The sequence below is a fragment of the Ambystoma mexicanum genome, chromosome 7q (genome assembly GCF_040938575.1).
Source record: "Ambystoma mexicanum isolate Mex_15411 chromosome 7q, UKY_AmexF1_1, whole genome shotgun sequence".
Classification (NCBI taxonomy): Eukaryota; Metazoa; Chordata; class Amphibia; order Caudata; family Ambystomatidae; genus Ambystoma; species Ambystoma mexicanum.
In genome coordinates, this window is record NC_090941.1 from 898,179,203 (window position 1) to 898,199,906 (window position 20,704).

General features: G+C 46.5%; 1 protein-coding gene across 1 annotated transcript in view; it reads left to right on the forward strand.

The window, feature by feature from the left end:
* The window catches only part of ME3 (malic enzyme 3), a 697,492-nt gene that overhangs the window by 292,300 nt on the left and 384,488 nt on the right, over positions 1 to 20,704 (forward strand). Inside the window, exon 4 of the mRNA XM_069639735.1 lies at positions 9,419 to 9,568. Within this exon, the coding sequence (XP_069495836.1) occupies positions 9,419 to 9,568 (150 nt within the window). The remainder of the gene's footprint in view (positions 1 to 9,418; positions 9,569 to 20,704) is intronic.

A 20,704-nucleotide genomic window follows, 5' to 3' on the forward strand; every position in this document is an offset into this window, starting at 1 on the left:
GGTGGAAATCGTGGATTTCAAAGCCAGTGGAAAGACTGATTAGGAAATCAAGGTGGCTACACTTTTGTACTCGTCTGGCCAAGGCTTGTGATCCATCACCGGTCTACAGTGCATCAGATCTTCCAGTCGTTGTAACCAGTGGATGAGTGCTACGTCGAGGAGAAGAATGTGCTACATGAACATGTAATGCCTCTCACAAACATTGACTATGAGAGGCTCATTATGTGTAGTGGGAGGCAGAAGGAAGATGAGTCATTGGACGCTTTTCCCTGAGCTCGGGCGGTCGCATGAGGTGGAGGAAACATGTGTGTCCAGGATGGACGTGGCGATTAGCCCCAGCAAGTCTGAGGAGGTGTGTGCCATTGGCCATGGCCAAACCACAGAGGGACAGAAACGGGTCGCCCGAGTCATGTCTGAAGTGTGGGTATGACCTGCCACACCCCGGGGAGTGGCCAGAAAAAGGAAAAGCCTGCAGAAGATGCTGGACTGTAGGGCGTTCTGCTCGCATGTGCAGGGCTCCATTCCCAGTGGTTGTCCAGAGAGGTCCCATCCGGGCCGGGTTCTTCAGACAGTAGCGCCCACCTAATGTGGCCCTCGTGGATCAGGTGGAGGAACAAGCCGCCCAGGACCTGGAGAAAGAGGAAGATGACAAGAACATTTTCCTTATCTCCAGTGTGAGCATTTTGAGATTTAAGGCGAAGAGGCAGCTGAAATGTATAGTGCAGGTGGATGGGTTACCAGTGCCGTCTTGGTGGGCACGGGCGCCTCAGTTAATGTCATGGCTGGGGTGCATTACGAATTCATGCGAGACCCCTCGACACTGCAACATCCAAAGGCACAGATTTTTTACTTTCGAGGGAGATCAGCCCATCCCGTTAGTGGGGGCTTTCGTATTGAAGGTGGCGCATGGCAGAAGTTCGATTAAGGCACACTTCTTTGTGACGGATGTGAGTACCAACACACTCCTGAGTTGTGCTGCGGCGGAAGCACTGGGAAACGTCAGTTTCACATATACTGTGTATGTGGAGGATGTGCAGGCGGTCCTAGAAATATTTGCTGAGTTGTTCTTGGGGATCAGCCAGATGGTCAGTGAGCCAGTGAGATTGCACATTGACAAGTCTATCCAACCAGTGGCCCTGAAGCACGGAAGAGTGCCTTTTCACCTACAAGAGCGAGTGGACAAGGAACTGGATAATCTTGTGAACTTGGACGTAATCGAAAAGGTGGAAAGCCCGACACCCTGGGTGTTGCCAATCGTGATTGCTTCGAATACCCAAACAACCTGACTGTCAGAATCTGCTTGGACATGCGGTTGCCCAATAAGGTGATTTAGAGAGACCCTTACCCCTAACGATTGATGACATCCCAGAACTGCAGGGTGCAACGTTCTTCTCCAAGCTGGATTTGAGGGCTGGATACCACCAGGTCGTGTTACACCCCGAGTCCAGGTACATCACGACATTCATGACACACAGGGGCTATACCAATACAAACGCCTTCGCTTCGGTGTGTCGTCAGCTGCTGGAGTGTTCCAGAACTTGATAACAGGGGCTCTGGCGGACCTAGGTGTCTTGAATATTAGTGACGATATCCTAGTGTTTGCCAAGTCGGAGGTAGAGCACACGATACGCCTGGTGAGGACCCTGGAACGTATACAAGCCCTGGGCTTAATGTTGAATCGGGAGAAGTATGAGTTTCTGAGGACAAGCATTTGAGTTCTTCGGCCTTATTTAAAGGAGGAGGGGTGTCCCCTGACCCCTGCAACGTCAAGGACATAATGGAGGCAAGACACCCAGAGAATGTGATGGAAGTACGCAGCTTCTTGGGCATGGTGACGTACTGTGGGTGGTTCATAAGGAACCTGGCCACGCGGTCAGAGCCTCTGAGGAGCCTCACGAGGAAGGATACCACCTAGCGGCAGTGGGCCCTCTTGAGAAAGCAGTGTTTGAGGATGTAAAAAGAGCCCTCACGGCTGAGGATGCAATGTGTTCTTCAACCCATCTCTTCCATCCGAGGTGAGGGTGGATGCCAGTCTGTTTTAGTCTGGGATCGGTTCTAACGCAGATGGACATCGAAGGAGAAGTGAGACCCATTGCATATGCCAGCCGTGCTCTGTCGCAGACCAAACAGAGGTACTACCTGATTGTGTGACAGGCTTTCGCAGTATTGTGGGGGTGTAAGCATTTTTGGCCATATGTGCTGGGTAGACCGGTGACGGATCACAAGCCTTTGTTGCCAATCATGGCAGGCTTATTGTTGAAGCCACCAGCCCGGATTAAGAGGTGGATGCTGGCACTGCTGGAGTATGGTGCATCACTGTTGTACCGGCCAGGGGTGAAAAATGCAACTATTTGTCATGCCACCCACAGTACAAAGTGGAAGTGGTGGATGCGACCAGCGTCAAGGAGGCAAAAGCTTTGACCAATTTGTGAAGGAGTATGGAGTACACCATAGGTAGATCACTCCGGTTTGGGCATGGGCAACGGTGAAGCAGAGTGGTTCATGACGACCCTCCAGGAGCAACCCTGGGCAGGGACAGTGTTTTTGAAGGGCTCTATACCAGTTCCTAAGAGAATATTGAGCAACTCGCCATTGCTCGACTAGAGTAGCCCCAGTGGAAGTGATGTTTAAGAGATGCCCAAAGAGCCTTTTTTGCCGGGCACAGTTGACCGGGAACCGGCTGTGATTGATGACGCCCAAGTGGAGCAGGAGACTAGGTACAGAAAAAAGGGTGAGGATATGAGAAGGGGCTTCAACAGCACCAGTTAGCCCTGAGAGACGAGGTGAGTAAGAAATCACACCCTTAAGGGAAGCTGTTGTTGACATAAGAAACAAGCCCCACGGATGTGATTGCAATGAAGGGGGTCTAGGGTGACAGCCTCGGATGGAAATGCCACCGTTTCCAGGAATGCCAGTTTATTCAAGAGGCTGGGAGATGGCACACAGCCAAGGGCATCCCCGGGCAGAGATTGTGACGAAGAACCAGATGAAGGCGACGGGACTGACTGCTCTCAGATTCCCCTGCAGGTGAGGAGAGGCTGAGCTGGGAAGGGGGCAGACAGTATCCCCAGCGAGTTGGGAAGGGGAGACCTACCCGCCTGATTCAGTTAGAGGGTGTGATTTGCCACATGTTTGTGTGGGTTGTGGTTTTATGATGTTATTGTAATGAAAAAGGAGGAGTGTGGTGTACCTTTACCAGACATGTGCGCGAGTGACGTAACTCGTTTGCGTGTGGAAATTAATAGATGGGGCATGTCACTTGCGCTCACCACAGCATGCTTGGAGCACCTTGACGAGAAGCAGTCTCCTGTGTCTTCTGTTGGCCGGGGGGGGGGGCTCACAGTGCAATGGGAGGCCTCATAGCAGGGGGCCCTTTTCCACAGGTGTCGTGGGTCCTTTGTCGCCAGTGTCAACACGTCGGGTGGCCACTAGCCCCTTGCTCCACCATATGTGGGAACTCTGCAATATGCATATAATTGGGAGGCCCATACAGGATGACTGGCTTCAACTCCTTTAATCCTATAATGGAGGACTTACTGTCCTTGCACGTCATTTCCCCTGAACAGACCCCCTCCGTAGACCCACTTCTAACATAAACCGGCCGATGTTCAATGTGACAGTCCCTGCCCTTCGAATAACATAAAGACCATCCAACCGGTTGTCCGCACTCGAGGAGACAAATGAACGCAAATACCCATAGGGTCAACACATCTGAACCTAAACGCAGACCCCTCACGACTCATCGAGACATACTTCCCTTGCAGCAGACTGGAGGATGGCGGGCAGAGAAGAATTGTCAAAATTGTAAAACAGACTCTACGGTTCACACGAGTGGCCAGTGTTATGTAATGTAATAGCTTGTTTGGCCAATGAATCTGCAGGTAAACTATCAAACGAGCAGCCTGAAGGAGGGACGGTGCACCACCTATATACACAATGGTATATGCAAACTTCAAGCGGCCGCAGAATGGATCCACTGGAACATATACATGTAGCTATGCAAGGGTGCCATCAAATTAGCATGACAAGGGAGGCTGAGGTGTCCTCAGTATAATATGGAAAATGAATATTTAATCTGTACACACCTAAGTACTACACACTGTGCACCACAGTTAAGGGCGGGTGACCGTAGCAACAGGCAATTAAGTTGGTAGCTTTAGCTTGCACTGCAACACCATATATAAACTACCACAATGGCCTCCCAGTTCATGGGATTATGCTTCTATGTACCATTAAATCAAGAAACCTGCAAATAACGTATCCATGTGTTGGATAAATGCACTGGGCAATGGGCATATATGCAGCCAACTGCATGCATGCACAGCTAGGTCTTTTGGCTGTTCAAGTTGATATTCGGCCCAGGGATATTGAATGCTACTACACAATAGAAGATCCTTTGGGGTAATCTGACTAACCACCAATGGTATGCACACACCCAATACAGGTTAACTGTAGCACACGTAGGCTGACAAATGTATCTCCATCTTTAAAGGCAGACGATAGTCAAAAAGACACACACAATTAACACACCAACCCCACTTGAAGAAAATGAGATCAGCAGAACCATCCTGGACAGCACAGGGCTCCTTGCACACCCACCTGACTAAGAACACCATCCTACATGATTAAAAGTGCACTTTTGCTGCCAAGTGTCGAGTAATGTTTGTAACAGATTGAAGTGTAAACTCTGGATTGGGCACAGAAACTCCCATCCAACCACAAGATGCACAAACCAAATATTTTTATATAGCTCTCATGCTGCATGTTGACAGTTCTATGTCATATTTTCAATTTTTTTGTAGGTCGCCTAACAAAAAGATGACATTGCTTTGACCCTCAACCCCACCCCTTCCCTCTGCCCCCGCCGCCTCCCTCTCCACACAAGAATCCTGAGAACCCAAACGCATACATACACGCAACACATACACACACGCACACAAACGCCCATTCTCCCCTGTTGGCGCTTCCGGGTCCTGCTGTGCCCGTCAGCCCCTGCGCACACTCCTATGCGGCAGGGGCATGACAGTTTTATTTAGAAGGACCGCTCTGTGCGATCACAGAGCCCTCTTTCTAAATCAGTCTTTTTTTCTATTGGACGGATAGAAAAAGACCTTTTGACCTAACACCATGTTGACTGCTACACGTATCCGTGGGTGGAGTTGGAAGGGGGGGGGTTGACAGGCCATGCGCTTGAAATGAGCAATGACTCTTGAACTCTTTTTGTCACTTTCCGAAGTTCTTAAGTTGAATGGTGAGAGGTTGGCCATTCCTTATAGGTGAGCCTAGTGAAGGAGGGCTCTTTTGGAGAGTAATGCGTTCAAGGCAAGGCTTTATTTTGCACGCCTGGGTTAGCTAGGTTCCCTCTAGTCTTTCTGGTGGAATCGTCACTGATTCTTCTTGCTAGTGGTTGATAAGTGTTTAAGGAACGGGAGATTCCTGGCCATTCCTTTTCCAAGGCACAGATTTCAGGAAATTCGTTTGTCTGATCTCACTGGACTTTGAGACATATTTTACCAGCATGCCACAGTCCAGGCAACTGATACGTTCTCAATTCACTCTGGGCATTGGGTCTCAGTGCCCCAGAAAGCAGCATTTCAGACCACGAATACTTTTTCATACGCAGCTGTTGCACAGTTCAAACTTAACTAAGTTAGGTGCGTTTCACATGTTGGCTGGTGTCCCCGCATTCAGCTTTAATATTGTGGTTAGCAATTACTTGTTCAAAGTCTTGGCTGAAGATCCTTTGACCGCCCCCAATTTCCAGGCCCCCCTCGCTCCCCAACAGCAGACTTACTTTCTATTCACGTTGTTCCCACTCACATATCAGCTAGCAGGAACTAAATTCTTTTGGCTATTCCTCCCATCCACCCCGGAATACCCCCCACTGTCTGGTCCCGCAGGCCTGTTGATGTTTCCATGACACTGATCTCCATGCCAGGCATCAGTGATATCATTATTTTCACTCACCACTACCTCCATCTCAGACATCCTGTGGGATCTCGAATGAGGGTTTTGCTTCTTGGCTCTGCTCCAGTACACCAGCCAGTAAACGGTAAGAAAGGTTGGGTACCCTATTTGGACACATGCAATTGTGGTCTACTCCTGCTTGGACCATACAGGCTTCACACAGCAGGTGGGTGAAGACAATTCTCTTCTTCTCCTAGGACCTTCTCAGCTGGCTGTCGTGCCGCAGATCTTGGTTATTCCTGAAATGGAGAAAACACTCTAGAACTTCATTTCTTAAGCTGCGTGAAGGTGAATTCCACAAAGTCAATTTTAGGTATCCGATCAGGTGGTAGGGTTTCATCATGTCATATAGTGCTTTATGGAGGAGGCAGAGTGACTTGCTTTCTAACCTCTGCTCGGCATTCAGCCAATGGACTGATTTGGGTGTGGGAGTGGTATGCCCATCATTGTTTCAATAATGGGTCAAGTCGCAAGCTTTTTGAGTTTGCTAATCTCTCAGATGGGGGACCACCATATACAGTGGATATAACGTCAGTGTCTCTCATGAGAATGTGCCGCTTAGTGGGGTGGAGGGCTTCAGAAAAGTGTGTTATCAATAGAGCTTGAGGTGGTGATACAGCAATGTCGCCACTGTTCAACTCTGCAGTCTTATTCATGACACTGGCTGATGTTTCACATAAGGTGTTAAAAGAATTCTATTTGTTCTTTGAACGGGGATTCTTTTACTGCAGTTCAGTGTTTCTGCACAAAGGGTCCCCTTTGGGGTTTTCCGTGTCACCTTATGGATCCAATGGGCGGCCATTCAGGCTTTTTGTGAACCATAGGGTGATCTGTCAATAGTCATTTGGTATGGTTCCCGACTTCTCCTTCACTTGGAGCGTCTCAGGCCTCCAGTTAGGATGATCCTTCCACCAGAGAATTTCCCCCTTGTCCTCCGGACCTTTCAGGCAGAGCCTTTAAAACATCTAATAGAAGTTCCCTTCAAGTTCCTCTCCTTGTAGGTCAAACTCTTAATCGCCATAACTTCAGCATGCCGTTTGGGTGAGGTTTCTGCTCTTTTGGTGTCTCAACCCTACTTGCAGGCCTTCATTTTTGCCTAAAGTACTGTCAGCCTTTCATACAACCAGAAAATCTGGTTCCCAGCCTTTTCCCTAGTCTGCCATCGGAAGAAGCAGCCCAATTGCATATGTTGGACGTGCATAGGGCTGTGCTTATTTTCCTAAAAGACTCCACTCTTTCTAGGTAATGTGGTTTGCTGTTGGTGATGTTTCGGGCAGGTGGTCAGAGAGCCCTTTCTGGGGGTCTACAGAGCTGCTGCATGTGCCTCAGCGCACACATTCATTTCCCATCATCACCTAAAGACAGGGGTGTAGATATTGTGACCTGTCCGTTTGGGGGTATTCTATCAGCAGCAGTGTAGTGCCCTGATTACAATGGGTAATCTTGAAAATTCAATGGAGGATCCCCGGAAAATGCATGGGGGATCCACTCTGGTAAGTTTATCGCATAACACATAAGAAATCTCATGCAAAGGTAGGCCTCTATCCAATTAGCAATGTATGCTGAACATATTTCACATAATACAGCAAAAATGTCGTTTGTGTCACTTTTTTGTAAAAAATCATGTAACTAAAAGAATACAGTTGTAATTGTTTATACAGTTCTTGTACACAGGTGGAGTGCTTCAAAACGCTTCAAGGCAGGAAGCGAACAAGGGAATACAGTAATCTTTCTTTGGCCTTGAAGTTTCCAAATTATTTAGCAGAAAAGAAACCGCATACTAAGCCTGTTAGCATTTCTCCTAGTGCAATTTCATGAAGCATTACAAGTGCAACCAAGCTAGGGAGGGGGACAAAAAAAGGGTGTGGGGACAGGACAGACAAACGTACTAGTCCTAGTACATTTAGGTCATGCATGCATATAGATGGAGGTGCGAGGAAGGGGGGAACAAACGTTTCCAGTCCAGCAGGATCTTGGGTTAAGTGCAGAGAGGTTGCCCAGCTCAAGGAGCATAAGCGGAAAGTGCAGTAATGCTGAACAAAGTGCAGCGGGCCTGGAGGCAAGTGAAAAAAGACTGGCAGGGAGCCTGGGACCTGTAAGGCTTTGAAGGTGAACCAGACAAACAGTCAGCAAAATCTAAACAGAGTTAGGGAGGAGACGGAGGAAGGAGGGTAAATAGAAAGAGAACAGAGGTTAGCAGGGGAGAGGGAAACATGCCAAAACATAGTACATATCACAACGCAGAATCATCAACCTCACAGATCAATTAGAATCACCTATGAGACACTTGGTACTATCAATCAAAAAATCTCAAACAAGTGCTTAACTACCTTCACCACACCCAGTGACAATTGTGTATCAACTCAACACTGTGACGCGTACATTAAAACATGGGTAGCCGTGTAAGGAGAATCTCTCCACAGCTAATTTTACCCAACATATTTGTGATACCTGTATTATGGAACTTTGTTCAGGGGGCCTCTATTGGTGTCTTGACCACAGAGGTGGGATGTTTATGAAGAATCCTTCACAACTGAAAGTGGGGGGAGGGGGTGCGTCAGAATTGAAGACCAATTAATATGCATTAATCATAAAATGTGTATAACTAATTTTTACCATATGTTTTCTTGAACTGGCAAATTCGCTGCTTAACTTCAACCGCACAGTGCAACGCTGCTTCCCATCAATCACTCGCATCAGAGATTCATTTTTATCCAAAAAAGTGTAGAATAAACAGTTTCTCGTGAGGAACAGCAGTCGACTTTTTAGCAGGTGCATGATGCTGTGTGTTGTCAAAAATAAAAAAACAGCTGTGCTGCGTGAGTTTCAGTGGGGGTAGGAGGGGGGGGGGGGATCCACTTCCCTTTGAAATCCAGAATGAAGCTCTTCTGAACCATGCAATGCTGGGAGGTGTTACTATGAGGTGTTCCAATTCCCTGCAATAAATCATTTCGCATTAGGGCCGCACATAATGCACTCTTGAGCCCAATGTTATTACCACATGCTTGCCTGCCAAATAAACATGGCTAGAAAAATGCCCGTCTTTCCTGAACACCTGATTAAACGTAAAATCCCAGTTGTAGTTGGTGTTACCCAAGAGGCTATTTGATGAACAGGGACGTGGGAGGATCTGATGATGGCATGTATATGCTTTTGCTCAAGTTTTAAATTACAACCCCTCTATGTATAACGCTAAGGGTGAAGTATGTGGGATGTATTGATGTCTGTATAATTTGGCTCCATGTTGCTGATTAGTTAAATTGATATGTACTTGATGGGAAAGTGTATATTTGATTTAAAATGGAGCTCCAATACCATGCTGCTGTGTGGCTTTCATATGGGTGTGTAATGAATGATATGATGAATAAAGAAAGTAAAAACAAAAATAACAATACAAAATCCCGGTTGTAGTAACGTAAAAGTACCCAAAGAGTCTCTGCTTTACCCTTAGGTACATTATCCTGATGACCTTACAAGACCGAAATGAGAAGCTGTTCTACCGGGTGCTGACCTCGGACATCGAGCGCTTCATGCCCATCGTGTACACCCCCACAGTGGGGCTGGCGTGCCAGCAGTACGGCTTGGCCTTCAGGAGGCCCCGGTGAGTAGAGTTGATCATTGTTTGCCGTGGACGCCTTTCTGGGGTGTCATATTATCAAAGCGTGCCCCCCCTCATCCGACGACGGGCTACCGACCTGCTTCCTATGGGCACTTTGTATGCCAGCTGGGGGGAGGCTTTGTGACGTCGCTCTGACGTGTTCTTTTTTTCTCCTAAAACCGCTACATGAAGTGTTCATAACTCAGTCAGAAATGTAACCTCGCAGCTCTGCCTCCTTTCCGCTTTGTGGTGTTGTCTTGCTCAAATCAAGTTTTAACAGCTGTGTCCAACGAGTTCGGTCGAGCTTGTGACAAATAACTATCGCAATTCCTCCTACGGACGACCTTCACACAGCTTCACACTTCAAATGCATTTTTTTTAAAATGACATTTGCTTTTTTTCGGACTTTTTTTTTTCTTTTCTATGTGGAAGTCAAATGAACTTGACTCTGCTTTACTGCAATAGTTCTTGCACCTTCACGAGCGAGAGATGATTAAAGAAAAAGACTTTATTTCTTTTGAAGTGTATTTTAGAACTGTTCGTTAGCAGGAACACATATTAATACATTGTGGGCTATTACTTAAGATGAAATGTGCACATTAAAGTGAAAACATAAGTGTGGGTACAGCGAAAGGCCAACTACGGGCTAGCCAAGTAACTTTTTTCTTTTGTTTACTGTATTATTTTGGGGGTGTTTTTTAAATTATAAAATAGTGCCATTGATGTCCCTCCAGCTATATTTGAGTGCTGTGTACTCTAACAGAGTGACTGATGTACAACCATTGCAGACAGATGTGAGGGGGTGAGTCCCCTTGTACGATATTCCTCTGCTCCGCGGGCCGTCATTCACATACATGTAAATAGCAGAGATACTTTGAATTGACGATTCCTACACTGTCCACACGAGTGGGTTTCAACCTTTTGGCTCTCCATATGTTTTGGACTTCAATTCCCATCAGACCTTGTGCACATAGTCCATTGTATTGGATCATAAGTGTTCCCCAAACCCTCTGTAGATCTGCAGTTTGCAGTCCCCTGGTGTGCTGTAGGCCCAAAAAATGGTAGATAAAAAAACCGCAAGGGGATCAATAAGATGGGAACTGGTTGCAAGAACCAAGTTTATTACATGCAGCTATGTCCTGGAGTGTCAGTCAGTCTGAGAACTGGAAAAAAAACACCAATTTCGAGTTACATCTTTTATAGTGGAAAATCTCTAATTACCATAATCAAACATATCAGATACAACATAATCACACTTTCCCCTTGGGTAACGCCCACACAGAAATAGAAACATCCCCCATAGTTCATTACCCCATTGGTCGTGCATATCTAAATACAACCGCTTGCAAGATTACCTAATTGAACGGTCAGCAGAAACACAGTAATGTGATTGGTCCACTATATTCAGGTACTTTGTTGCAACAATGGACTCTGATTATTGATCAAGGTGACTTTGTCCAACTTGTGATGTGCATACCCCCGACAGGACCCAATCAGGGAGCGAATGGGAATGACAAGGTCAACTCTGCCTGGGAATACAATGGCTTCCTCATGAGACCAGAGAATTTGGCACTCCCGATAGCCCATTTGACTTTCAAGCTGTACTCTTTGGCATCGCTGCTTGCTACTCCCATCTTAGAACACATTACTTCCCCAGCATGCCTCCTACCATATCTCTATTGGTAACCAGCTGCTTTAGCATGGCACCGCTCTTTGGGAGGAATTTCTCATATTTATCTGCTCTATTTGTTCAAACACCTGTTGTTCAAATAGACCTGCTACTTCGCAATGGGGGCAGCATTACTCCAAACCTAGCTCCACATCTTGGCCATACCAGACTCCAGGCTCTATTTTTATTCGATTCATCCTTCACAGTGGCAGCACCAATCTAATCGTCCAAAACCAGCATTTTGTTCTCGGTTCCTGGGAGCTGCTCGGCTTGGTACAATTATCGATCTGTCCTTCACGTCTTTTTTTCCTTCATAACCTTGGCTGTCACACTCGCTGTGGGGGGAAAGATGCATAAACTCTTATTTAAATGGAAAGAGCAAAAGCTCCAAAAGGCGGCCCAATTTTCTAACTACCAGAATCTGAAACTTCTAACAAGGCCTAGTCAAAATGGCAGAACTCTTGCTCACGTGGCACAAAGCCCTCATGTTACTACAACACAACCCTTACCCTTTCTCATTACTGAATACTTAGCTACCTTTTCACCTGCTACCAAAATGTTTCCTGAATATACTGCAACCAAAGCACAAGTTCATTCACTATTACTCGCTACAAAACTATTAAACACGCCCTAGCACTAGCTCTAAATATACTGAGCAACATTATTACTTTGCTGCTCCTTCGTTAATCGTGTAAGGCTCTCTGATGCTCTCTAATATATGTCAACGCTAACTACAAATAACACAGGTTCAGAACTGCTAAACCAATCGGCAAAATAGTGACGCTAAGTGACCAGTTCTCTTGCTAATACACTTTCTGCAGCCTAAACCTCTTTCCACAGTTGGGTTATTGTACTTGCACCCTAAGACGTCCCCCTTTAGTTTCATTAACTAATCTTGTTTCACTCTCCCTATAGGAATTATCTTCGTGCACTCACACCGTACACACATGACGTAAGCTTTCACCACATTGGACACATTCCTATTGGGTTCAGGTCATAAAGCAACATCCCCCATCCGCTGCAAGATCTACCCAGTGTTCTACATGGTTCTCTGGGTCAGGTGGGGGTGAGTGTGTCCACAGGGGACCAACTGGATTTGCTACCCTTACCATCTGGTGCTCTATTTCACCATTCTGTTTTTCTGTCTATGTATGCACGTGTTTTAAGAGGGGAGCAGCTTTACCTTTTGTGAGGGTCAGGGACATCATCCTAGCTCCTTTGGGTAACGTCTTGGAGCAGCATCACACAGCAAGCTGTCAGGAGAAAAATATGGCAAGTAAAAGGACGATGGGAGCTAACACTTTTATGGCTAGGCCCAACCACGAAGGGGCTCATGAAAATGGTTCCCCTCAAAAGTATCGCCATGCAAATAGCAAATAAATCGCCAAAAAATTGCTGTTTTTTGTGGGGACATTATTACATGGAACATGCGGGGGACACCCCTGCAACCCCCATACATTTTTTATTTTTCATGAGGAGCGGGGGACACCCCTGCTGCCCCTGTCCTGATATATATGGTCACCTATATAATGTTGCCACAAACTTTTCCCGGCGACATTATATATAGGGATATTATTACCTGATACCATGAAAATAACATATCCAGCCAATCTTGCTTTCCCACTGCAGCTTCCATCCCCACAGCAACACGCTAATTGTGCAGGGCCCCTATGGCGTGGGACAGAGACTCATGCTCTGAGTTGGGTGGGTTATAGATAGAACAGGAGCACCCTATTTTCTTACAGACAACCCCCTCCATGGCCGTGAGGAGGTCCAGGATGTACCGGTTCTGGAGTTTCACCAACCGGGTGGCCCTCAACTCCTCTCTGAGTTAAGGCCATGCTCCCTGTCATTCACAAGCTGGATCATTTGCCATCTGGTTATCTACAGCCATTTTGAATTTGCTGCATTCTGGTTGCCTGGAAGACGCAGGGAAGTAGAGAAAGTCTCAGTCTTGGTGAAAAGACAGCATTGCTCCTGTATTTCTTTAAGCTTATCAACAGAGTCTTGGGAGAAATAATTGAACGTTTATGGCAAGGCGAGCTCTTTGATCATCGGGCACACTGGTGGGGAGGGGGGCACAGTTGTAACTGTGGGTGGCTGTGGCACATTTATGATGGTGATATGGGTATCGCGCACCATAAGGACAACAGAATGTAACATTGGCAGGGGGCACACCCCTTTCCAAAAGGGCAGAAGGTGGAGCTATGCAGAGCTCTCGCATATCCAGAAAATGTCCATGAGCGCTGTTGTTCCTCCAGTCAGGTCTGGAATATACAATGTCCGATTGCAGTGCTCATTGGTGCCAAGAGGCACAGTACCATTGCTTCGGAAACACAAGGAAAAGCATGCAAGTAGCTGTACTTTAGTGGGTCGTTCATCCATCTTTATCCATGTTAACTTCTGGACATGTTTACTCCATACATAATAGCAGGTCTTGTTAGCGTGTGCCACTATTTCCTCCGAGAACCCCATCACTCCCCCTGCTCTGCAGTACACCAGCCCCTCCTCCCATTTGTTGTTGCAGAAAAAGGCACCTTCCAACTGTAGTTGCGGTCTGATTTGACACTGCATCTGCTCCTTATTTTCAGAACACTCATTGGTGTCTGCTCCTAGCATGGTTGCTTGAACCTTGTGTCCTTGGAACAACCCTCATACCCTACATATGGCTAGGAGCACTAAACACTGTGCTGTCATAGGTGGCATTTCCTTGGGAATAAACAATCTGGGAGTGCCAGTTGTGTGTGGGACCAAGGAACGTATGTAGCAGGAATCATTTGATTATACCAAAGCTTATCCGTGTCGGGGTGATGCACATCTGCAACAGTGTCCAAGAGAACCTCTCGATATTCAGTGTCCCTTCTGCTTCTGGGCACTGATACTCTCCTATTTGCTAACATACATGCTACTTTAGGGTCATTGCATCACCCTTTTAAATGCCCCTCCATATAACTCTTGCCAAAATAAAGAGACAGAGAGAAAGAAACATCCAATACACAATATCATGCTTGATGCAATGCGCTTGCTCCTGGAAGATGTGAAAAAGAGTAGATATTTGTACGTTCAATGGAATGCATTCCTTGCAGACAGGGCAACACTAATCTTTTAGGGTTGTCCTTCGTGTGTGTCCTGCAGAGGAGGGTGTTACTTGTGTCCTTTCTGATGTCTGTGGAGGATCCATTACTTTAGTCCTTCAACCTTTACTGTAGATGGCATAGAGTAGATAACCTCGTAGGTCCCATGGAAACGTGTGTTACGCTTCCTCACGAATGAGCGGATGAGCACTGAATCTCCTGGGAAGAGCTGAGGTTGTTGCAGAGATGCTGTTTCGATTGCAGCCGGCTATTGCGAACGGGGTGCAGGCTGTTGATCGATAACTTTAACACATTTGGTTAAATCCCTAAGATATCCATGAAACAACTAGTATATCTGCGGTTTTGTGAGCGTCGGATGCTGTGCATGCAGGTGTGAGTTATATGTGCAGCCTTCTACAAGTCACAATTCTGTGTGGGCTCAAATGATGCTCCTTCCCTAGCTGATTACTGAGTCTAAACAGTGTGAGTGGGAGACAGTAGAGCTAGTTCTTACCAAAAGAGTGACATATTTTCAACAAGTGCCGGTATAATAAACCATTGAAATGCTCTACAATCCCATTGGTTTGCCGGTGGTAAACTGAGCATAGTCTGTGCATTATGCCTAATAGGGATGTACTTTCTTTCAATATCTCAGGGAAAAAGTGCATCCCATTGTTTGATCTCAGGACATCACATCTTCCCCAATGAGGAAACACCTTGCATACCTGAAATGTATCTGCTGATTTGGCATCGGGGTGGGCACAGGGTCCTACTTCAAGCCAACGGGCGAATGCGCTTACTAACGATAGTTACTACACCTGTTAACCATGTTGATGTAGTCGATGTAGAACTCTCAAAGGCCCTAAGGGGCAGGGCAATGATCCCTGTAACACCCTTGAGGGTATGGCCTGTACTGTAAAATGCAGCAGTTTGCTACAAACCTGTCCACGTGTTCCTGAAGATTGGGGACAAACCAGTCCTCCTAAATGTCTGCTGCAATTTACTGCTTAGATATGTGTAGGATTGCAGGGTTCGAAATTGAGATTGAACGAGAAAGAGCTAAAACAAGCTCCTGGTTGTCAGGCATCACCCAGTAGGCATGAGCTACCGCTGGAGAACCAGGAGCGAGTACACGGCGCACTGCAAATCTAACTCCAACAGGAGAGGCAAACTTGAACTTTTTGTCCATTATGTATGATTCATTATGCTTAAATTTGTATTAGATGTGCCCTAATTTGTCTTCATTAACATTTTCAAATAGTCAATGTTAATGTCACATGTGCATGTTTGTAAGGCGCCAGTTGGATTGGGGAGAGAAATGTAGCTCCTGGTAGCTGTTGTTTTCAAGCTAATCTGGCTCTCTGAGGCTTGAAACAGGAGCTAAATAGCTCCCAGCAATTTCAAAACTGGCATAGTGCAATTGTTCAAGGGCAAATGTAAGCAATTCCTGCAATATTTTGTCTCCAAATAAGTCTGTCTGTGAAAGGGAATTTTCTCTTTTGACCCACAAATCCTTCTCCTGTCGTGGAGCTTGCCCCTGTAGTTCAATAATCTGTGTCAGAGGAACTGCATTGTAAGGAACTGGCAGCTGCACCTGCTGAAATGCTATCTCAGTGGATGCTGTTAGATCGGGTACTTCTACGTACGCTGTTTGATTTGCTACTTTTTCTGCTGCATCATTACCATAAGCATTTGGGTCTGTATTATTTGAATGGCCCACGCATTTTACCATGGCAACCACTGAGGGACGCATCAATGCGTAAAATAGTCTTGCTAATAATGCTGCATGTTGCACTGGTGTTTCGTCTGATTGTTTTTAATTTTTTTTATTTTGTAACCCTCTCATGCGCCATTTGGACAATACCGAATGCACAGTGGGAGTAACGTAACCTGAGTCAGAATAAATGTTAACTGAAGTGCCTTGTGACATTTCTAATGCTTATATAAGTGCTAGGAGTTCTGCTGACTGTGCGGAGTAATGTGCGGGCAATCTTTTTTTTATCATTACTTCGTATTCCCCATATATAGGACTAGCTACTGCTGTCACTGGGCATCCCATTGTGATCGTAAAGGATATTTGTATTGCGAAAGCTGCTGCTGCTAGAGCCTGCTCGCACGAGAAATGACTATGCTTAAAAGTCCACTATGGTACCCCAGGGGTTTATGTCTCAGGGATGTCTGTTGGGTCGGAACAGCTGTCATTACTTGGCTGTTAAAATGTGGGAACAGGAAAAATTGTTCTGCGTAATCTGGTGTTGCTAACACTGGGGCTTTGTTGATCGCATTTTTGAGTTCCTGAAAGCATGTGATAATTTCTCCTGTCTAGGTAATTGTTGCCTTAGCTTTCTGTGCTTCTTTTAGCCCATGCAACAAGGCCTTGCTGTAACTGGAATAATCAAAAATCCATGACCTACAATAAGTACATAGTCCTAAGAATTGTTCCATCTCCTTGACTGTAGTCCGCTGCACTGTCTGTTCTACTGCTGTTGCTCTTTCCGGTGTTACTCTCCTTCCTGATTATATTATTTGGCCTAGGTATACTACCTCTTTCTGGTAGTACTGCATTGTATCTTTGTCTACTTTGTACCCTTTTCTACAAGTAATGTTAAAAGTGTCACTGAATATTTCCTTCACTGTTCTAATGTATAGCTTGTGGCAAACCCCAAGATGCCACTTCTCCCCAGGCGAGGCACTTCCCAGAAGGCCAGGATGGTGAAACCACTACCCAATAGTTCCCTTGCGGGTGGTGCTCAGCGGGAGGATCTCAAGGGAGGAGACCTCCCATCTGGGGCAAGGGAGAACATCTCAGTAGAATGCGATATACATACACCCTCCACCCATACCCTACACACTCCCTCAGTCATTAGACCCCTCTGTTAACACACTCAATCTCATGGTCCGGCTAGGTCCATGTACTTTTGTTATATCTGTGACGTTAAAGGTACTGGGACAAAGAAGATCGTTAAGAGCCCTAGGGATTTGCCTGACACTAGTACTGGGACGAGGTGGCCCCTAGGAGGAGTAAGGATTGACTTGAAAGCTTTCACTGCAGGTGTGGACTTTGTGCCAGGGTGGCGCATACAAAGTAAAAAGGAAAGGGAAGAGGGACTTAGCGTCTTCTCCTTCAGCCTGTAACCAACCCGGGAGTTTCAAACTGTGTGCTGGAAAGAAGAACCAGGCAGAGCAGCAGACAGAGGCAAGGAACCATGGAGGTCATGCAAGAGGCAACTTCCCTGCCAGTCCTGAGGAATCGTGTGATGGCACGATGAGCGGAAGCTGGAAGCAGAGCAGAGCACCACAGACCTGAGCAGCCGACGAGAAGGAACGCTGGTGCTGCCGTGAGGACGTCCGATCCCTGGAAGGACCGGAGAGCTACCCAACCCCAGTAACCGGTACAGGGCTGATAGGGAGGCCCAGTAGTGACACAGGGCAGGTGACGAGGCTCTGCAGCAGAGGAGCGTTTCCCCGGCCCAGTGGAGTCACAACAACCACTGACCACCCGAGAGGGCTCTGGGACCCACAACGAGAAGCAAGCAATAACCCTTGCATCAGTACTTGGTGTGAGAACGAGCCAAGTGAGCTGAGCAGAAAAAAGAGAAACATGGGTTGGGGAACCCCACCGAGGAGCGAGGCATCTCCCTTTAATAACTAGTTGGTGGGAGAGTGAGCCAACAGTACTGAATTTAGGATTGAGCGAAGCAGGATTTTGGGACCCAAACCAGGAAGAGAGATGTATTCCTAATGGTCTCACTTGGCACGAGAGTGAACCAAGTGGGCCAAACCAGACAACAAGAGAAGCCAGGGTCCAGGACCCAAAATGTGCATGCCACATGAGTCATCTTTCTCGTCGCTGTACTTGGTAAAGAGAAGATACCAAGTGAGCCCAATCGAAGAAGACAAGTTTAGAACTGTGTTTTTGAAACCAAAGTGATAGCTAGGGAAGGGAGTCATTCCCAATGGTGGTCTGGAACTGTGCTGACAATTAAAAGGATACCAGGAGAAGGGAGTTATTGTCCTAGTAATCAAGACCAGTGGAAGGGAGTCATTCCCCCTGGTTGTGTGGAACTTTGCTTTTTTGTGTTGTAACCTGGGAAAGGAAGCCATTTGCTATATCTGACAAGGAACTGTTTTGAACATTGCCTTTTGTTTGTGTTTTGCCCAGGGCAAGGTAGCCACACCCCTGGCATTGTGTAAACTGTGCGAACAAGACACCTGCAGACGGGGGACATTCTCCAGGAACCCAATAGTGAAGAAAACTATGGGCAATAAGGAATGTTGATGTTTGAGTTGGAACAGTTCCTTGTGAACTTGACCTGAGAACTTTGCTGCTTTTTAGCATTGCAACTGGGACCTTTTGTGTTGTGCTTTGAAAAGAAGTTGAGACCTGGGGAAGGGAGTCATTCCCCAGGTAAAGATTCCACCTGACAGTTCAAACCATGGCGGGCTGTACACAAATGCACCAATAAGTAGGCAGGGCAGTGGGGATGGTGGCGTGTGTGTGTACTGGTTCTGTTCTCTCCTTATCGTCAGGGGCGTTCTCTAAATCTTCAAACATTTTCCACAATTCGAGTATACTGTGCCGGCTCTTTCACTTTTTTCCTTTATATTTTGATGCCAAATAACTAAACATGTGTTTGAGGACTGCTTTATCGTTCGTGTTCTCCTTGGACCAAGATTTAAACATCCTTCCTTCAGCTCCCTGAACCCACTCACGATGATACTTAATGATTTTCTCCCTATACCGTGGCAGCGCCGCACACACATTACCGATCACCGGTCCAGAGGCGTCTTGCTAGCAAACCTCACAATGCTTCAACAAAACCACTCACTCCCTCCTTCCCACAGCCTCAATGCAAACCCTGCCCCCTCAAAACATTTCTATTCACACCACAACCCATATCCACACAAATGGGCAACCACTGCCCCATACTACCCCACTCTTATATACACAATTATTTTGATGTTGTGCTATGTTGATTTATACCCTGCACCTATACCACCGAAGGGCAATCTTCAGGCGCTCACGTGGCTCTGCAAGAAAGAGGACGGGGTTGGTTGGTGAGGGAAGAATGATATGATAGGTCCAGAGCCAGGAGAAACTGCCATCTGTGTTGGCTTGCAGATGGTAGGTTGCGTGCACTGGCTTGTTATATCCATACAGGTAAGATCCAATGTCTGGGATGTTTCTATGTGACTGTTATGTTGTATGTTTTATTTTTCCTGCAAGATTGCACTCTCGTTCTAGGCATTCTTCCAAGCTCCTCCAATGAAGTGTCCCCCTCCAATTGCCTGCACAGCTGGGCACAGTGCCCCGCTCCAAGGAACAGGCAGGCCTTCTGGCAACAAGACGCCTGCGGACCTCCTCAAAGTGTGAACATGGACTGATTACTGCAGATGGGTGCTGCAAGCCAGGATTCGCAGCAGGGAATATCCCAGCTTGCGGTAGGGCCAAAAAATAATAGATAAAAACAATTCCATGGGGGTCAATAAGAAATGCACCAGTTACAAGGGAAAGTTTTATTACATGCAAATCCAGCCAGGAGTTGTCAGTAAGTCCCGTAAAACTGAGGACTGGAACCACGCTTGACACACCCATTTCGAGTTACATCTTTATAGTGGAAAACCGAAAATTACCATAAGCAAAACATATGAGATAGAACATAATCGCACATTCTCCATTGGCTAACGCCTATAAAGAAATGTAAACATCCCCTATAGTTCATTACCTCATTGGTTGTGCATGTCTAAATGCAAACCCTTGCAAGATGACTTTATTGTACAATCAGCAGAAAACAGTGATGCGATTGGTCCCTTTTTATTCAGGTACTTTGTTGCAACAATTGACTCCCCTTATTGGTTAAGGTGACTTTGGCCATCTTGTGATGTGCATACCCCCGACGGGACCCAATCGGGGAGCGAATGGGAACGGGTTCAACCCTGCATGGGAATACAATGGCTTCCTCGTGGTAACAATTTGGCACTCCTCCATAGCCCCTTCGACCTTGCAGCTGTACTCTTTGGTATCGCCTCTTGAAACTCCCGTCTTAGAACACGTTACTTCCACAGCACGCCTCCTACCTTATCTCTCTTGACCCATTAACTGGCTAGGCTACAGATAGTCATTGTAAATATGTAGGCTACAAATGTGGAGGATAATTTCTTTTCCCCCGGAAATGGCAAGTAGATGTTCTGGACATGTTGGTGGTAACCTAATCTGGGTTGGTATATTTATTTTCTTGGTGAAAAAGCAATAGATTAGCTTGAAACCAGACTGTACACCTAGGGAGCTTTCAGCGAACAAAGTGGGGAGACGCTGATCTAATTCCGGCTGGTGGTGGTTTGGGGAGCTCCACACAGGGAAGTAAAAAGCTATTCCTAAAACTTGCATGTGCATGT